Below are 14,519 nucleotides of genomic sequence, written 5' to 3' on the forward strand. Positions count from 1 at the left end.
CCGCCCGTAGGACCCCCAGCGTCCACCACCCGGCCGAAGCGCCATTCCCCGGACCGTAGCGTCACCATTGGACCATCAGCGTCAACCTCCCAGGCCGTAGCGCCAAAGATTTGGACCCGAGCGTCATTCCCGTTCCACCAAGCTTCATCAATCAAGCCCTCCGTCGTCGCAAATCATCGTTCACCATACGCATCAGTTAATCCGTGCATCAGCCAGACCGGAGCAAGCAGAATTGAAGCAAATTAAATCATCTCCAAGCCACACCACCAGCCAGCAGCGAGCGCATTATCGCAGGTAGTTTAGCATGTTTGTTTCTACCTACAGTGCCCGATCCATCGACGACCGCCGCAGCCCGCTCGGCGCAGAAGCAAATTGGAAAACAGTCGTTTTCGGGCGGGAGTATGTTTGATCTCGCACTGTCGCCGGCGTCGTCGTAGGCTGCTTCTAGCATGCAGAGCGTGTGCAGAAGCAGCCCATTGAAGAGCCACCGCTTTGACACCGCAGCAGCCTGATTGTGCGTTGGGCTCCATACACGCAGCAGAGCAGCGCACCGCTGCTATTCACCTTTATTTTATTTCAATTACATTGTCCGTACTATCGCTGCCGCCTATAAAAGCGGCAGCCGATTTCATGTAGAATTAGTTGTAAGCAAAGTACCACCACAGAGCAGGAGCACTGCCTCTCTGTGGTGCGCAATAAATCTGGAGTAATCAAGAAGAGTAGTTCGTTCTTCGTCTTGTCCCCGGGGGAAAGAAGACACAACGTAGGGGCCTAGTCAACCACTGGACGAAACATTGGTGCCGTGACCAGGATGAAGGACACCCCGGAGGACCATCGGACGGACTACGGATTACCTACGCCATCCGACAACTCACCATGGGCCGAACCGTCGCCCACCGGATCGAAGCATCCGCTCCTTGAACCGTAACGTCCCCTTGCCGGACCCCTGCGTCCACTGTTGGACCCCTGCGTCCCCCGTCGGATCCCTGCATCCACCGTTTCGGACCATAGCGTCCCCCCGTCGGACCCCGAGTGTCCACCTGTAGGCCGCGAGCGTATCATCGCCCTACCGAATCAACCGTCGGACCCCAGCGTCCACCGCAGGCCGCGAGCGCATCATCGCCCTGCCGAATGTTCCACCGTCGGACCATTGCCGTCCACCCCCCGGACCCTGTGTCATTTTGCCGGACCATTGCCGTCCACCCGTCGGACTTCGAGAGTCCTCCTGCAGGCCGCGAGCGCATCATCGCCCTGCCGAACATCCACCGTCGGACCACGAGCGTCCACCCATGGGACCCAGCGTCCACTGCAGGCCGCGAGCGTATCATCGCCGCCTGTCGAATCTGCCACCGTCGGACCCCCAGTGTCCACTTGCAGGGCTGAAGAGTCACCCTGTCGAATCCTAGGTCGAATCCATCCAAGGGACCCCAGAGTCCAACTGCAGGGCCGAAGCGTCGACCTGTCGAATTGGATTGTCCATTCACTGGACCACCACATCCCTCCGTCAAACAAGCCACCGCGTATCATCAACCCAACCGTCGTTGTCACAAACCCACCAGTGCGAAGTGAATCAATCCCATCCCATCGAGTTCAGGTGCAAACGTTCCAGCTGATCCAAGCAATCAAGCGAACCATCCGTCGTCGACCAAGTTAAATCATCCAATCATCCCGTTGAAGTGCACATCCACACCAGTTAACTGGATTCAACCAAGCGAACCGATCGAACGACGAGAAGCGAAAATGAACTACCTGGCCGACTGCGAATCGTCGTCGAAGAGCGAATCATCTTCGACCACAGCCGGACCTACATCGGACACCGAGCCAGAGCAGCGATCGCAGCCCGATCGAAACCAACCGAATCAGCCCATCCCGATCGTGTACCTTACATTGCCTGATCAAGTGTCGTTGTCAGCCTGCCCGGCGCGAAAGATAATTTGAAAACGTGCGTTTTCGGGCGGGAGTATGTTGGCGCAGCACATGAACGGCGTCATCCAGGCACCTTCAGCCGCAGCAGCAGCGCCACAGCGTACCTATTCAATTGAGATAGTTTTGCTTTCTTTATTTCACTGCTAGCAGCAAGCAGCCCAGTGGCTATTGTAACAGTCGCACTAGGCTGCGTGGTGCTAGCCCGTCAGCGCATCGTTCATTGTGGCGATACGCATTCAAATAAATCCGTACTATCGCTGCCGCCTATAAAAGCGGCAGCTTGTGTCATGTAATGTTAGTTGTAAGTCAATTAAACCACCACAGAGCAGGAGCACTGCCTCTCTGTGGTGCGCCAATAAATCGTAGTCAAAGTAGTTCGTTGTTACCTTTTCCTCCGGGGGAATAAAACACAACGTGGGGCCTGATCAACCGCTGGACGAAACATGCTTAGTTTGCAAAACCCAGTTATCTGGCTGGTGGGACATGGGAGCCTAAGCTTCAACTGTTAATGCAATCAGAGGCTACTCAGACTTAGACGAGTTTAGGTTAGTTTGGCTAGAACTGCCATTAACGAAGGAACATGACGAGATAATATAACATTATATGGTTTATCTAGTAAAACAATACAACATAACAAAAGAGAACCATTCTAAAACCATGAAATTTATAACCAGTAGTGAAATTCAATTAAAAACAATATATTTACGGTACATTTTATTGTTTGAAACCATACGTGTACCATACAATGTACGGTATATTAAAGCCCACGTATCAGTATTTCTAACAATTCATTTACAATAAAATGTATGGTTTTGTAAAAATATATATATGGAGAAAAATATTTGTTATATTGTTACGATACTTAACAACCCGTATAGTATATTGTGTCTACATTACATCTTAATGTTTTTGTATTTTTTATTTTTACAGTGGTGTTTATTGTAACAATATGGTTCTAAATAGTACTATTACAATACAACATTCGGTTTTTCTACTGTATTTTTTATTCGGGCAGCGATCCCTACGCGTTCGGGAAACATCGCCCAATACCGACGAATATGGTGCTCTACTATACGTTCGGCTTGGAGTAAAGTTACTTAGTAGCCAACAAGGTATCAAGGTTGGCTTGTATACCATACAAAAGATTCCAAGCATACTTACTATAGCTAAGCTGCGTCCCGCACTCGGCACAGGTGTACTTCTGAAACGCCAATCCTATCTCCGGGCAGATGCATTCGATCGGACGGTTCCGTTCGGTGGTGATTACGTGAGCACAAATCCTTATCACGCTCGGTATGCACTTGTGATGAGCGACAAAAGAACAATCTGTCCACGGAAGCGAAAGAAACAAATTTGGTTCTTATCAATCTGTGGTGATTTGTGACTTCTCAGATGTTTCTGTGAATTCTTAGGTTGACATTCGAAACTTTACTTGAACTTTGTGGAACTCTAACGTATATTTTGTCACGGGGAGCGAAACTTTTGAATATCAACTTTAAGAATTTTGTGAAACTGTCTGAAAGTTATTATACGCTCAATAATTGTAATTATTATAGCACATGAAAAACATATTTCTGCACAATAATCATCAACAGCTTTTTAGGAAAGGAACTTCTCTTATTACCAGCACAGACGTAAGACGGCTGCATCACATTCCAAATAATGCCCGCGCAATGGTCGCAGTGTAACTTTCGTTTAGCCGAGCTATTGCCGCCGCATTTGACAAAGTGATGTCCAAGGATGACCCTCGTGTCCGGAGGCTCCGCGTCCGGATCGCTATCCACGTCCTGAAGTTCTCTGAGTCGATGCCGCAGCTCGATCAGATGCCGTACCAACCATTTCCGCTCGATGGAGTCCTCCGTAGTCTGCAGGACTAGGTCCTTGCACTTCTGAATGGCCGATTCCATCTGAGGAATAGTGACGGTTTCTTCCTGATCCAACACCAGTTGCCATTGTTCCTTAATGAGTGCGTATGGGATGGCATGGGACCGTTCCAGTGAGCTTTCATCGCTGGACAGAACCGAACTGGAAGTCCCCAAAGTAACACCTTCCTCAACGAGCACCTCATCTGAATCGGATTTGTCGGTGATGTCATCGGCGTTACTCTGATCGGGATTACTCTTTCCACTAACATCACTATTAGTCATCGATTTGCTGCTCCCGTTGTTGTTATTATTGTTGCTGCTATCATCACTATTCGCACTGAGAACTACCTCCTCTTTTGCAAGGAAACTAGTCACTGTATTGGGCAGATTCCAGATTCCATCTTTTAAGCTCTGCACCGTCTGCATGTTACCTCACAACGCGCTTATTACGAAACCCCGATCAGTGCTCGCTAGAACCGCGTTGACACTGATTGAACCCAGAAAAGATTTTTCGTTCTAGGCTGATAGTAAGTTATGAATTCTCGTCCGTGCACAATCAACAACCAAGAACTCCTCCCTTATCAGAAAGCGACTTTTTTGTTTGTACACAACACAAAGTTAGTACCATACTATAGAGAATGAATCAACTTTTTCAGTAATATAATCAATTCAGTACTCTCCTGCGTATGAAATGCTCAATCTATGCTCCACTCTCGCGCACACCTCGCGAGAAAGCATAGACAGCATGGTTCTGCTTCGACACGTGCACCAAACAGTTTACGCGCCATTTTTACAGGGGGAATCCCAGCAGAGAACGTGAGAGTAGCGCTTTAGAAGAGAAGCTTCATTGAAAACTCGTGAAGCACAGGATAGTGGTGAAAAGGATTTCCCCCCAAAACGGAAACGTTGTTTGACGTAGCTTTGTTCCACTAGGTACCATGCGTCCGCTTCCGTAATCGAGTGCAGTTGAAACTCTTAGTACGGCCTGCCACCCACTTTACGCCTACATTATCACAGTTTATTGGTCGCTTGCATCTAATTGAGCTACATTTTTTAGGGTACCATCTACCCCTGTTGGTTTGACCGTTGTTGGTTTCGTAGTTGGTTTTGAGCTAAAAGTATGCTTATATTCAGCAATATTGAGTGCATTTTTAAATCGGCATCAATGGTTTTATGTTTAGGGTTTTTGAATCGCTAAAAACTTTGATAAAATTAAAATTGTTACTTGGGATAAAACCATTGATGCCGACTTAAAAATGCTCTCCAGTTCTTGTATGCCTCAATGAGCCCACGTTCTGGCTAGTTGGCCCAGTCTTATTAGGGTCTACAGGACTTCGTATGCAAACCAGCTTAGGATTTCGGGTTGTATCATAGTTTTATCAATCTTCTAAATAAAACCATATTCTGACTTGTCAAATAATTGTTTTGATTATTTTTCAGTCTCAATGTTCGATCGTCAGAATAAATTATGCTTGGTTGTTTATCCAGCCATCAATTGGAAAGATGCAGATATGGAATTCAGATTTGTTTTCCTATTTAATACGTGTCAGGAGACATGCCACGGAAAAATTGTGGTGAATGTGACTGTGATAATGACAAAAACTAAGTGCGCCACACAAACTATGCATAATTTGGAAGTTAAATGCATTTAATTTACTCGGTGGAATTGGGTGCAAAAAAGGTTTTTTCAACACAGCGGAGTTTAAAAGATATTATGTAATTTTTCTGACAAAATAAAATGACGGAAACGTGTTGTATGGTTTATTTTAATCTTAAGCTGTACGTGAAATCATAAAATTGAGTAATAATTTTTCTGTATTTACATGAATTATCCCGGCTAGGCGACATATTTTTCTGATAAAACTCTGTGTTTCTGATGATTCCTCCAATAGGGCTAACCCTCCTGAGGTAGTCATAACTGAGCTCATGATAGAACTAGCAGTTTTATCGCAGTATTTTTTTGTTTTATGTTACGGCCACGAAATCTTTTGTTGGTTTTATGCATTGTCTCACAGTTTTGTGTATTTGTTTACAAAAAAATCTCTCCGACAACAATCGCAAATGCAAGTTTTATTGGGATGGTATATAATAAGTGATAAAACCAATTCATGTCTACTTGCAAGTCTTTAATTGAAGATGTTTATAGCAGAAGTTATATGATAGTTTTATGGAACGCCAAAGGTTCAAAGTAAAAAACTAGCACATAAAACTAATTTTGGACAACTAGCTTTTTGACATGCTCGTATAAAACCAGGAACCGTCTGACAGTCATCCGCTTCTCGACTGATTTTTGTTAAAGGGCGCAAGCGAATCACTTTTCAGTCGTTGAAAGGAGGATGTTTTAGTTCAGTGTGCGACGATCGGTTGGTTCTCTCAGCAGCTGATGCAGTTCGTGGTTCATTCGCCTTCTCCAAGTCCCGTCTTCCATCTGCACTCCGCCGATGGTACGCAACACCTTTCGTTGGTCCTCTGCACGTAGGATCCATGTTTCGTGCCCATAGAGGACTACCGGTCTAATCAGCGATTTGTAGATAGTTAACTTCGTGTTACGGCGAATTTTATTCGATCGTAGAGTTCTGCGGAGTCCAAAGTAAGCTCGATTTCCTGCCACAATGAGCCTCTGAATTCCTCTGCTGGTGTCGTTGTCGGCGGCCACCAGTGAGCCCAAGTATACAAATTCTTCAACCGCCTCGATTTCATCACCGTCGATATAAATTCGGGGTGGCGGGCGCGCTGATTCCTCCCTGGAGCCCTTTGCCATCAATTACTTTGTCTTCGGCACATTAATGACTAATCCGATTTGCCTGACTTCACTCTTTAGTCGGATGTACGTTTCCGCCATCGCCATCGATGCATCGTCTCAAATTTACGAGCAATAATATTAACATCATCAGCGAAACCAAGCAACTGAACGGACTTCGTGAAAATCGTTCCACTCGTGTTTATCCCCGTTCTCCTGATTACACCCTCTAAAGCAATGTTGAACAGCAAGCACGAAAGACCGTCAACTTGCCGTAACCCTCTGCGATATTCGAAGGGACTCGAGAGTGTCCCTGATACTCGAACTACGCATATCACTCGATCCATCGTCGCCTTGATCAATCGTATCAGTTTATCCGGGAATCCGTATTCGTGCACAATCTGCCATAGCTGTTCTCGATCGATTGTATCATACGCCGTTTTGAAATCGATGAACAAGTGATGTGTGGGCACGTTGTATTCGCGGCATTTCTGCAACACCTGGCGGATGGCGAACATCTGGTCCGTTGTAGCGCGTTCACCCATGAATCCAGCCTGATATTGCCCCACGAACTCTCTTGCAATCGGTGATAGACGGTGGCATAACATTTGAGAGAGTATTTTATAGGCAGCGCGATCGCGCGGTAGTTCCCGCAATCCAACTTATCGCCCTTTTTGTAGATGAGGCACACGATACCTTCCATCCATTCCTCCGGTAATACTTCCTCCTCCCAAATCTTGGTAATAACCCAGTGTAGTGCTCTCACCAGTGCTTCTCCACCGTATTTTAGAAGCTCGCCCGGCCAATCTCCTCTTCAATCTCTTGGAGGTAAGGGGCCGGAAGTCTTTCTTCCTGTGCACATACTCCTAGATCTGTTACCACGCCTTAAGAAGTTCCTTCTAAATTGCTCCATAAATTCCTTCTGATTTTCGTACAGAAGTTTCTTCTCAGATTCCTACTAGAGTGCTCTTACCACTTGATTTAATTGTGTGATTCAATTGATATTTTCCCAGAGGTCTACCCCCCCCCCCCCCCCCCCCGTCCTTCAGACGTTCTCTCTGTTATTCTTCCAGGAGTTTTCTTTTTGAAATTCCATCTGTCATGCATCCACGAGTATCAGGAATCCTCCAGGAATTATTTTTGTGATGCCTCCAGGATTTTCTTCTGAGATTTTTATAAAGGTTCCTTCAGAGAATGGGGAATGGGGTTCCTTTTGGAATGTCTTCAGAAGTACTTTTACCGGGATTCCCAGAAGGAAATCCTACAGAAATTTATTCTCAGGAGTTTTTGAAGAAAACCCAGAACGAACATCTGAAGGAATCTATACAAAACTGCTGGAGATATTCCATAAGATAAATTTTAGGGAGCGATCCCTAAGTAATTTCGCAAGAAGTTCCTGAAAGAATACCGGAATGAGTTCTGAGAGGAATCCCCCAAGAATTCTTGTAATTCCTGAAAGAATGCCTGGAAGGTACTTCTTAAGCAATCCTGGAGAGAATTAGGGAATTGTAGATCCAAAAAACGATCCCAGGAAATATTTTTTCATAAAAAAGTCTTTGAATAAATAATGCTTCAAATATAGCGTGAATGGACAATAAGGAAATACGTTGATTATGGTCCATAAACCATATTTGTCAAGAGTTCAATGTCGTAACTTGTTTTGAGCATGTCTTGGATGAATGGAGGTTTGTTTCTTGTGGGAATACCAGCCCGTATGCTGTGACATTTGCAAGTAACGACGATAACACTAGTTTACAAAATATAACGAAAGTCGTGAACTTCTGTCAACGACCAAAATTTTTGGAGTACAATTTAGTGCTGATTTCGAAACCGACCTTCAAAAATTTTTAAGTAGAACAGTTTTTGAGTTTTAGTTCAATATCGAGTTTTACAACTTTTAAAAATATGTAATTTACTAAAATTCAAATATATTGCGTTTTGTTCAACCAATTTTAAATCTTTTTACATAAATCGAAAGCTGAATACAATACCATTCGATCATCTGAATACAGGTGTTGCGTCAGATTGATGAAATTCAAGATATTGGCGTGTTTTAGGGACGATATCCTTAAATTTTAGCAAAATTTCCAAAAATTTTTGAAGAAATGTTTTTTTTTAATAGGAAAAAACAATTTAAAAATTCTTTCTCGACGATTATTTGACATATCATATGTAGGCGAGTTACAGTAAAAATTTTAGCTCAATCGGAGCATTGATTACGGAGAATGAGATGTTTGAAGTGAGCGACTTTTCTTAAAAATAGAACAAAAATCGATTTCAAATCACCAACCTTCTATTGAAAGTCGAAAAAATGTCCGCTCTACTGTAATTTTTTTCCTTCACATTTTCGAACTCAGGGCATGAATCTACACCAAAACTGATCATCAGCTTACCGAGTTCAAAAATGCTGTAAACTAGTGTAATTGGTTTGTGCAGAAGAAAATGACATGAATTACACAATCAGATCAAAATTTTATCTTAAAGAAATAAAAACTGCAAATTTTATATTTTTCCTACAAAATACAATAGACAAGCTTCATTTGCTTCTTACAACATTTTTTTTTCTAAATCAAACCGTTTTTGATCTGAAGCCGGTTGTAAATGTACCGATTCAAAAGTGCGCAGGCTTTATTTGTGTGTACACTGGCAAATATAAGCGAAGCTAATGTATTTTTAAGTATGAGTCGCAATATCTGTCAATCTTAGGATATTTTTTATTGTAGCGAATGCTCGCGGAATATAATCTACGCTACTCTTAGAGCCTCACAGTGCAATTCTGAGCAAGGTGATGTAGGTCATCCAAACTATTCTGGAGTTAAGACCTTCAAGCTCTTCAAGTATATTTTCGTTTTATCGATGTAATTCTTTCACAATTATTTCTGTTGTATTTCATTATATTTTGAGTATCTCTTTGTGCTATTGGGGCATCCACTGACATACAGTGTATCAAACAATTGTCCGTACAGCAATTTTTTTTGTCAAAATAATTTTTCATTCAAATGTTTATAACTTTTTTATACGTCAATCAAAAACGCTGAAATTTTGACCAGTTATAAACCATCTATTGAAGCTCCATTGATAAAATTTTTAGCGAGATCGAATAAGTTTTCTGAAAATTATAGAACTTTTAGTAAAATTTATAAGATTTTTGAACACATTTTTAAAACATTATATTTCAATATATAGTCGATTAAACTTTTACAATCTTTTTTGTGTAACAGCTTATACCTAAGGCTTTCATATGCAGCTTCGTTTGAGGTTTTATATTCACTGCAAAAAATATGAAAAATCTGTGTATGTTCAGAGTATTCTTTGGAAATTTATTATATTTTGATCACTAAAAGTGCCAAGTGTTTTAAATTTTTTTAAACTCTCTTAATGCAATATTTTTATACAGGACCTACTAAACAACATATAAAGAGTAGGTCCTATGCATTTTTGGTTAAGTTAATGCACTTTTATTGGTGAAAAACGTTTGGCAGATTGTATGTGCAGAATATGGTAATTTTTTTAAATATCGTCAACCACATAAGCAAATTTTTCATATTTTTTGTAGTGAATATAAAACCTCAAACGAAGCTGCATATGAAAGCCTTAGGTATAAGCTGTAAAACAAAAAAGATTGAAAAAGTTTCAACGACTACATTTTTAGATATAATGTTTTGAAAATGTGTTCAAAAATCTTATAAGTTTTACTAAAAGTTCGATAACTTTCATAAAACTTATTCGATCTCGCTCAAAATTTTTACCAATGGAGCAGTAATATATAGGTTAAAAATGCTCAAAATTTCAGCGTTTTTGATTGACGTATAAAAAAGTTATAAACATTTGAAGGAAAAATTATTTTGACCAAAAATTTGCTGTACGGACAATTGTTTGATACACTGTACAAATGATCTTTATGATATTTTGATGTGTCGGAAATTACCTAAGAATTCCTCAAAGCGTTCTTTGGAAATTCTTCCAGAAGTACCTCAAAAATTCATCATAATGTTCTCCGAGAATACCACTACGAGTTCCTAGGAAGTGCCTCCAGGATTACCCTTGAAATCCTTCACAAGTTTCCCGGCAGTTTCTCGTAAATTTCTTCAGAAGCTATTCTGTAATTCCTCCAGGAGTTACTCAGGAATTACTTAAAAAAAACGTTTCAAATAATCCTGCAGAAGTTCCTTCAGGAGTTCACCGAGGATTCCACGGGAATTTCCCGAGAATTCCTCGGGAGTTCCCCAAGAATTTCTCCAGGAGTTCTTTAAAAACTCCTCCAGGAAATTTTCCCTAGATTTCGTCCAGAAATTTCCTGGGATTCCTCTAGGAATTTTCCCAGAAATTACTCCAGGAATTCTTCCAACGATTCCTCTAGAAATTCCTCCAGGAATTCTTTTGGGAATACCTCTGGGGATTCCTACACGAATTCCTCCATGGATTCAACCAGAAATTCATTCAGGTATTCCTCCAGGAATTTCTCCAGAGCTCCTTCAGGAATTCATCCATGATTTCCTCCAACAACTAATCCAGGGATTTCATCAGGAATTCCTCAAAGGATTCTTCCGGATTTTTTCCAGGGTTTCCTTCAGAGTTTACTCTGGCAATTCTTCCAGGGATTATCCCAGGAATTCGTATCAAGGAGTTTCTCCGGGAAATTTTTCCGGGTAATTTCTCTAGATATTTCTCAAGAATAACTACTAATTCATCTAGGAATACATCAAGGATCAAGGTGTTCCTCCAGAAGTTCCTCCGCGGTGTCCTTCAGAATTATTCCAGGGGTTCTTCCAGGAATTCCTCCACAAATTCATCCCGGAATTCCTTCAGCAATTCCAGCAGGGGTTCTTCCAGGAATTTCTCACAGGAATTGGTCCTGAAATTCTTCCAGGAATTCTATCAGTCATTCCTCAAGGAATTCCCCAGGGATTCCTCCAGGAATTCCTCCATGGATTCCTCCTGAATTTCTTCCAAATATGCTTATATACACGTATGAATATATTCCAAAAATGCTTCCAGCAAATTCTCCAGGAATTGCCACAGGAATTCCTCCCAGAATTACTATACGTATTTCTCTTGGAACTACTACAGTGATTCCTCTAGGACATGCTCCGGGAATTCCTGCAGGAATTCTTTCAAGGAATACTCCAGGAATTGTGCCGGAAAATACTCCAGGAATTCCTCCAAGAATTACTCCATGAATTCTTACAGAAAATACTCAAGATCCTCCAAAAATTCCTCCAATAAAAAAATTAATAAAAGAAAAAGACTTCCAAAAAACCCTCCAGGAGTTCTTCCAGGAACTCTCCTAGGAAATACCTCAGGAATTCCCCTAAGAATTCCCCCAGGAAATTCTTTAAAAATTGCTTCACGAATGCCATCATGAATTCTTTCAGATTTACTCCAGAAATTTCTTCATGAAATTCTTGAAGAAATTGCTGGAAGTATTCATGTAGGAATTCTTGGAGGAATTTTTGAAAGAATCTTTCACTCCAGAAATTTCTTCATGAAATTCTTGAAGAAATTGCTGGAAGTATTCATGTAGGAATTCTTGGAGGAATTTTTGAAAGAATCTTTCAAGGAATTCGTTTTGCGCTTAACCCTCTACTTCCCATGATTGCTCTAGAGTCTAGATGGTGCTCTAGACTCTAGAGTCTAGGACACCTTAAATTTTCGACGAACTCGAGACAAACGAAATAAGATGAATATGATACAATAGTTGTTAAAATATGATTGTAATCTCATTATGTAAACTAAACTCCCAACTACTTGTTTCAATAGTGGAACTATTAATAAACAATCAAAATGCTATTGATTTACAACTATTTTTTATGTTGATTTCGAAAAATTTGGCCAATTTGCAATAACTTTTGTTCAAGCACTTTTGTCAGAAACGCTTTCTTGGCATAGAAATAGTCGTTCAAAGTCGTGGGAAGGAATAGGTTAAAAGTTGATCGCTGGCGATGACAAATAAAATGAATAATTTTCAAATACATAAAAACGAGATATCAAGTGTCAGCAGTTCATTTTATATACTTTTGTCAAGTATTGAACTTCAATTTGTCAAAATTTACCATGGATATGACAACTATCAAAAGAGCGTTATCAATATGTCGGTGTAGAGCGGTGTTCCACATTCTGACCCTTCAGATAAAGTGATTTGAGCAATCATTGTCAAGTTCGTCAAAATCTACAGCGTATGTCCCTAGCATACCCAAAGCAAAACGCACAGGCGCAGAAGTCATCAATCAAGAGTAATCTATCTCTATATTATCGTACTCGCACCTGCTGAGTGGACCGCGCTCCCCCAAAACAATACTAACCTACTCTAAATAATTCGCCGAGAACGAAATGGTTCATCATACGGTGGCAGTCTTTCGGCAAACTTTGTCGCAGAACAGCCGAGTACATATACATACCTAGACCTACATATAGTTTTTAATCGGAAGAGATCAACGTCATTAAACGTCGCAACGACGACGAAGACTACGACGCCACCGACAATAAAGTCTAGCGAAAAAGTGCGCTAAACCACGCGCTTCGAGATAAAAGGCGATAATTTAATCTATAAATAATAATTGGTACGATGCAGTGCTATTGTAAGCCAACAGGCGACCATCTATTGACTTAAGGCTTCTCTTGATAGCTGTCCGGTAATGTTGTGCAGCTACTACAAGTGGGCAAAATGTTGTGAAATTGTGTATCGCGGTGTGAACACGATTTGGATCGGATCTGTACTAGAGAGTGAACGTTGAGTCTTCTATTTTGTGTTCTGAAAGTGAAAACCGAAAAAGTGATGTCTTTAGCTACCCGGGTAGAAATGAATAACAAATCAAACATGACATGAAACAGTAACAAACTTTACAATGTGTGAATGTAATTGTGCCAATAATGTGAATGTTATTTATTTTCACAACGTTCTTACAACAATGTAGGTGACTTTCAGTGTTTGGCAATCATAAATACATTGACCGACAACCCAACCATAAACCTTTCATGAGACTCAGAAGGTCTATCCTATAGACGGTGTTTATTAGTAATCTCTTAAAACCTTTTGAGCTTTTCCAAGACATTCTCTAGATGCACTTGGGGCTTTTGATCACCGTTGCAATACATTAAAATACGATTTACAGCATTTTGGCGCACTATCTTTTAGCCATCATCAGATTTGCATAAATCATATTACAGTAATTAGTAACAGCAGAAAGGACTACCAAAATTCAAAGGAAATTCGTTGTCTACCTTCGTAATCCATTTCTACCCGGGTTAGTGGACCCACATAGAACCCAATGCAAACAATAGTCGCGTCAGTTGAGCCGTATATCTATAGATGTGCGAATGTGAATACTTAGTGCGATGAGCCCGGCTTAATTGAGATTTCCGGCTAACTAAGAACGTTTAACCATCGAATACGTGCGGCGAGAACCATGCCTCAGCAGTCGCCCGACGACGATGTCGTCGTAGTAAAGCACATTCCCGGGCCCATCGACGATGAGTGTGACACCACCCGGTACGATATACTGTTCCTGTGCGGATTCATAGTGATAGTGATAGTGGTGGCTACGATCTTGCGGTTGGCCTTGCAAGTCACCCGAGCACGGATGATTACCGACCAACAGCGGCAGCCAAATCGAGACGAAATCAGTAGTCCGGACGGATCGATGCTCAGCCTAGTGCTCAGAAGATGAAGAATGGCGCGGAGGACGCGAAAATGTTCAACAACCTCCCAAGATGGACGTCATCGTGAGTGATACATTTGTGAAACGAGACAAAGTATGATGTGTTTACCTAATGCTAAGAATTTTAGTAACAAAACCGTCATATCGATTTAAATAAACAGATATACTAGAACCTCAATCAAAGCCAAACTTAATTTACGCCCCCTGTTTATGCACTGAGTCTCAAGTCCCAAATAACGCTCCCTCCTGAAATTAAGCTCCTAGGGTGGAAATAAAATGCTTAGTTCTTAGGGTCGATTTCTTCACCCTGGCTTAAGCGTTAAACCAGGT

At 41.6% G+C, this 14,519-nt stretch overlaps 1 protein-coding gene across 1 annotated transcript; it reads right to left on the bottom strand.

The window, feature by feature from the left end:
- Positions 1–2,450: 2,450 nt before the first annotated feature.
- LOC134284445 (differentially expressed in FDCP 8 homolog) lies at positions 2,451–4,460 on the bottom strand. Its single transcript, XM_062843296.1, has 2 exons — positions 3,551–4,460; positions 2,451–3,252 (listed from the first exon to the last, which is right to left on the bottom strand). The coding sequence occupies exons 1-2, from the start codon at positions 4,215–4,217 to the stop codon at positions 3,020–3,022; spliced, it is 900 nt and encodes a 299-aa protein (XP_062699280.1). The 5' UTR covers positions 4,218–4,460; the 3' UTR covers positions 2,451–3,019.
- Between the last annotated feature and the right edge of the window lie 10,059 nt (positions 4,461–14,519).

Source organism: Aedes albopictus, unplaced genomic scaffold (genome assembly GCF_035046485.1).
Source record: "Aedes albopictus strain Foshan unplaced genomic scaffold, AalbF5 HiC_scaffold_138, whole genome shotgun sequence".
NCBI lineage: Eukaryota > Metazoa > Arthropoda > Insecta > Diptera > Culicidae > Aedes > Aedes albopictus.

Coding starts and splice junctions, on each gene's coding strand:
- LOC134284445 (XM_062843296.1), bottom strand. CDS start 4,217: ATGCAGACGGTGCAGAGCTTAAAAGATGGAATCTGGAATCTGCCCAAT. Junction 3,253..3,550: donor GCCGTCTTACGTCTGTGCTG/GTAATAAGAGAA, acceptor TTCCGTGGACAG/ATTGTTCTTTTGTCGCTCAT.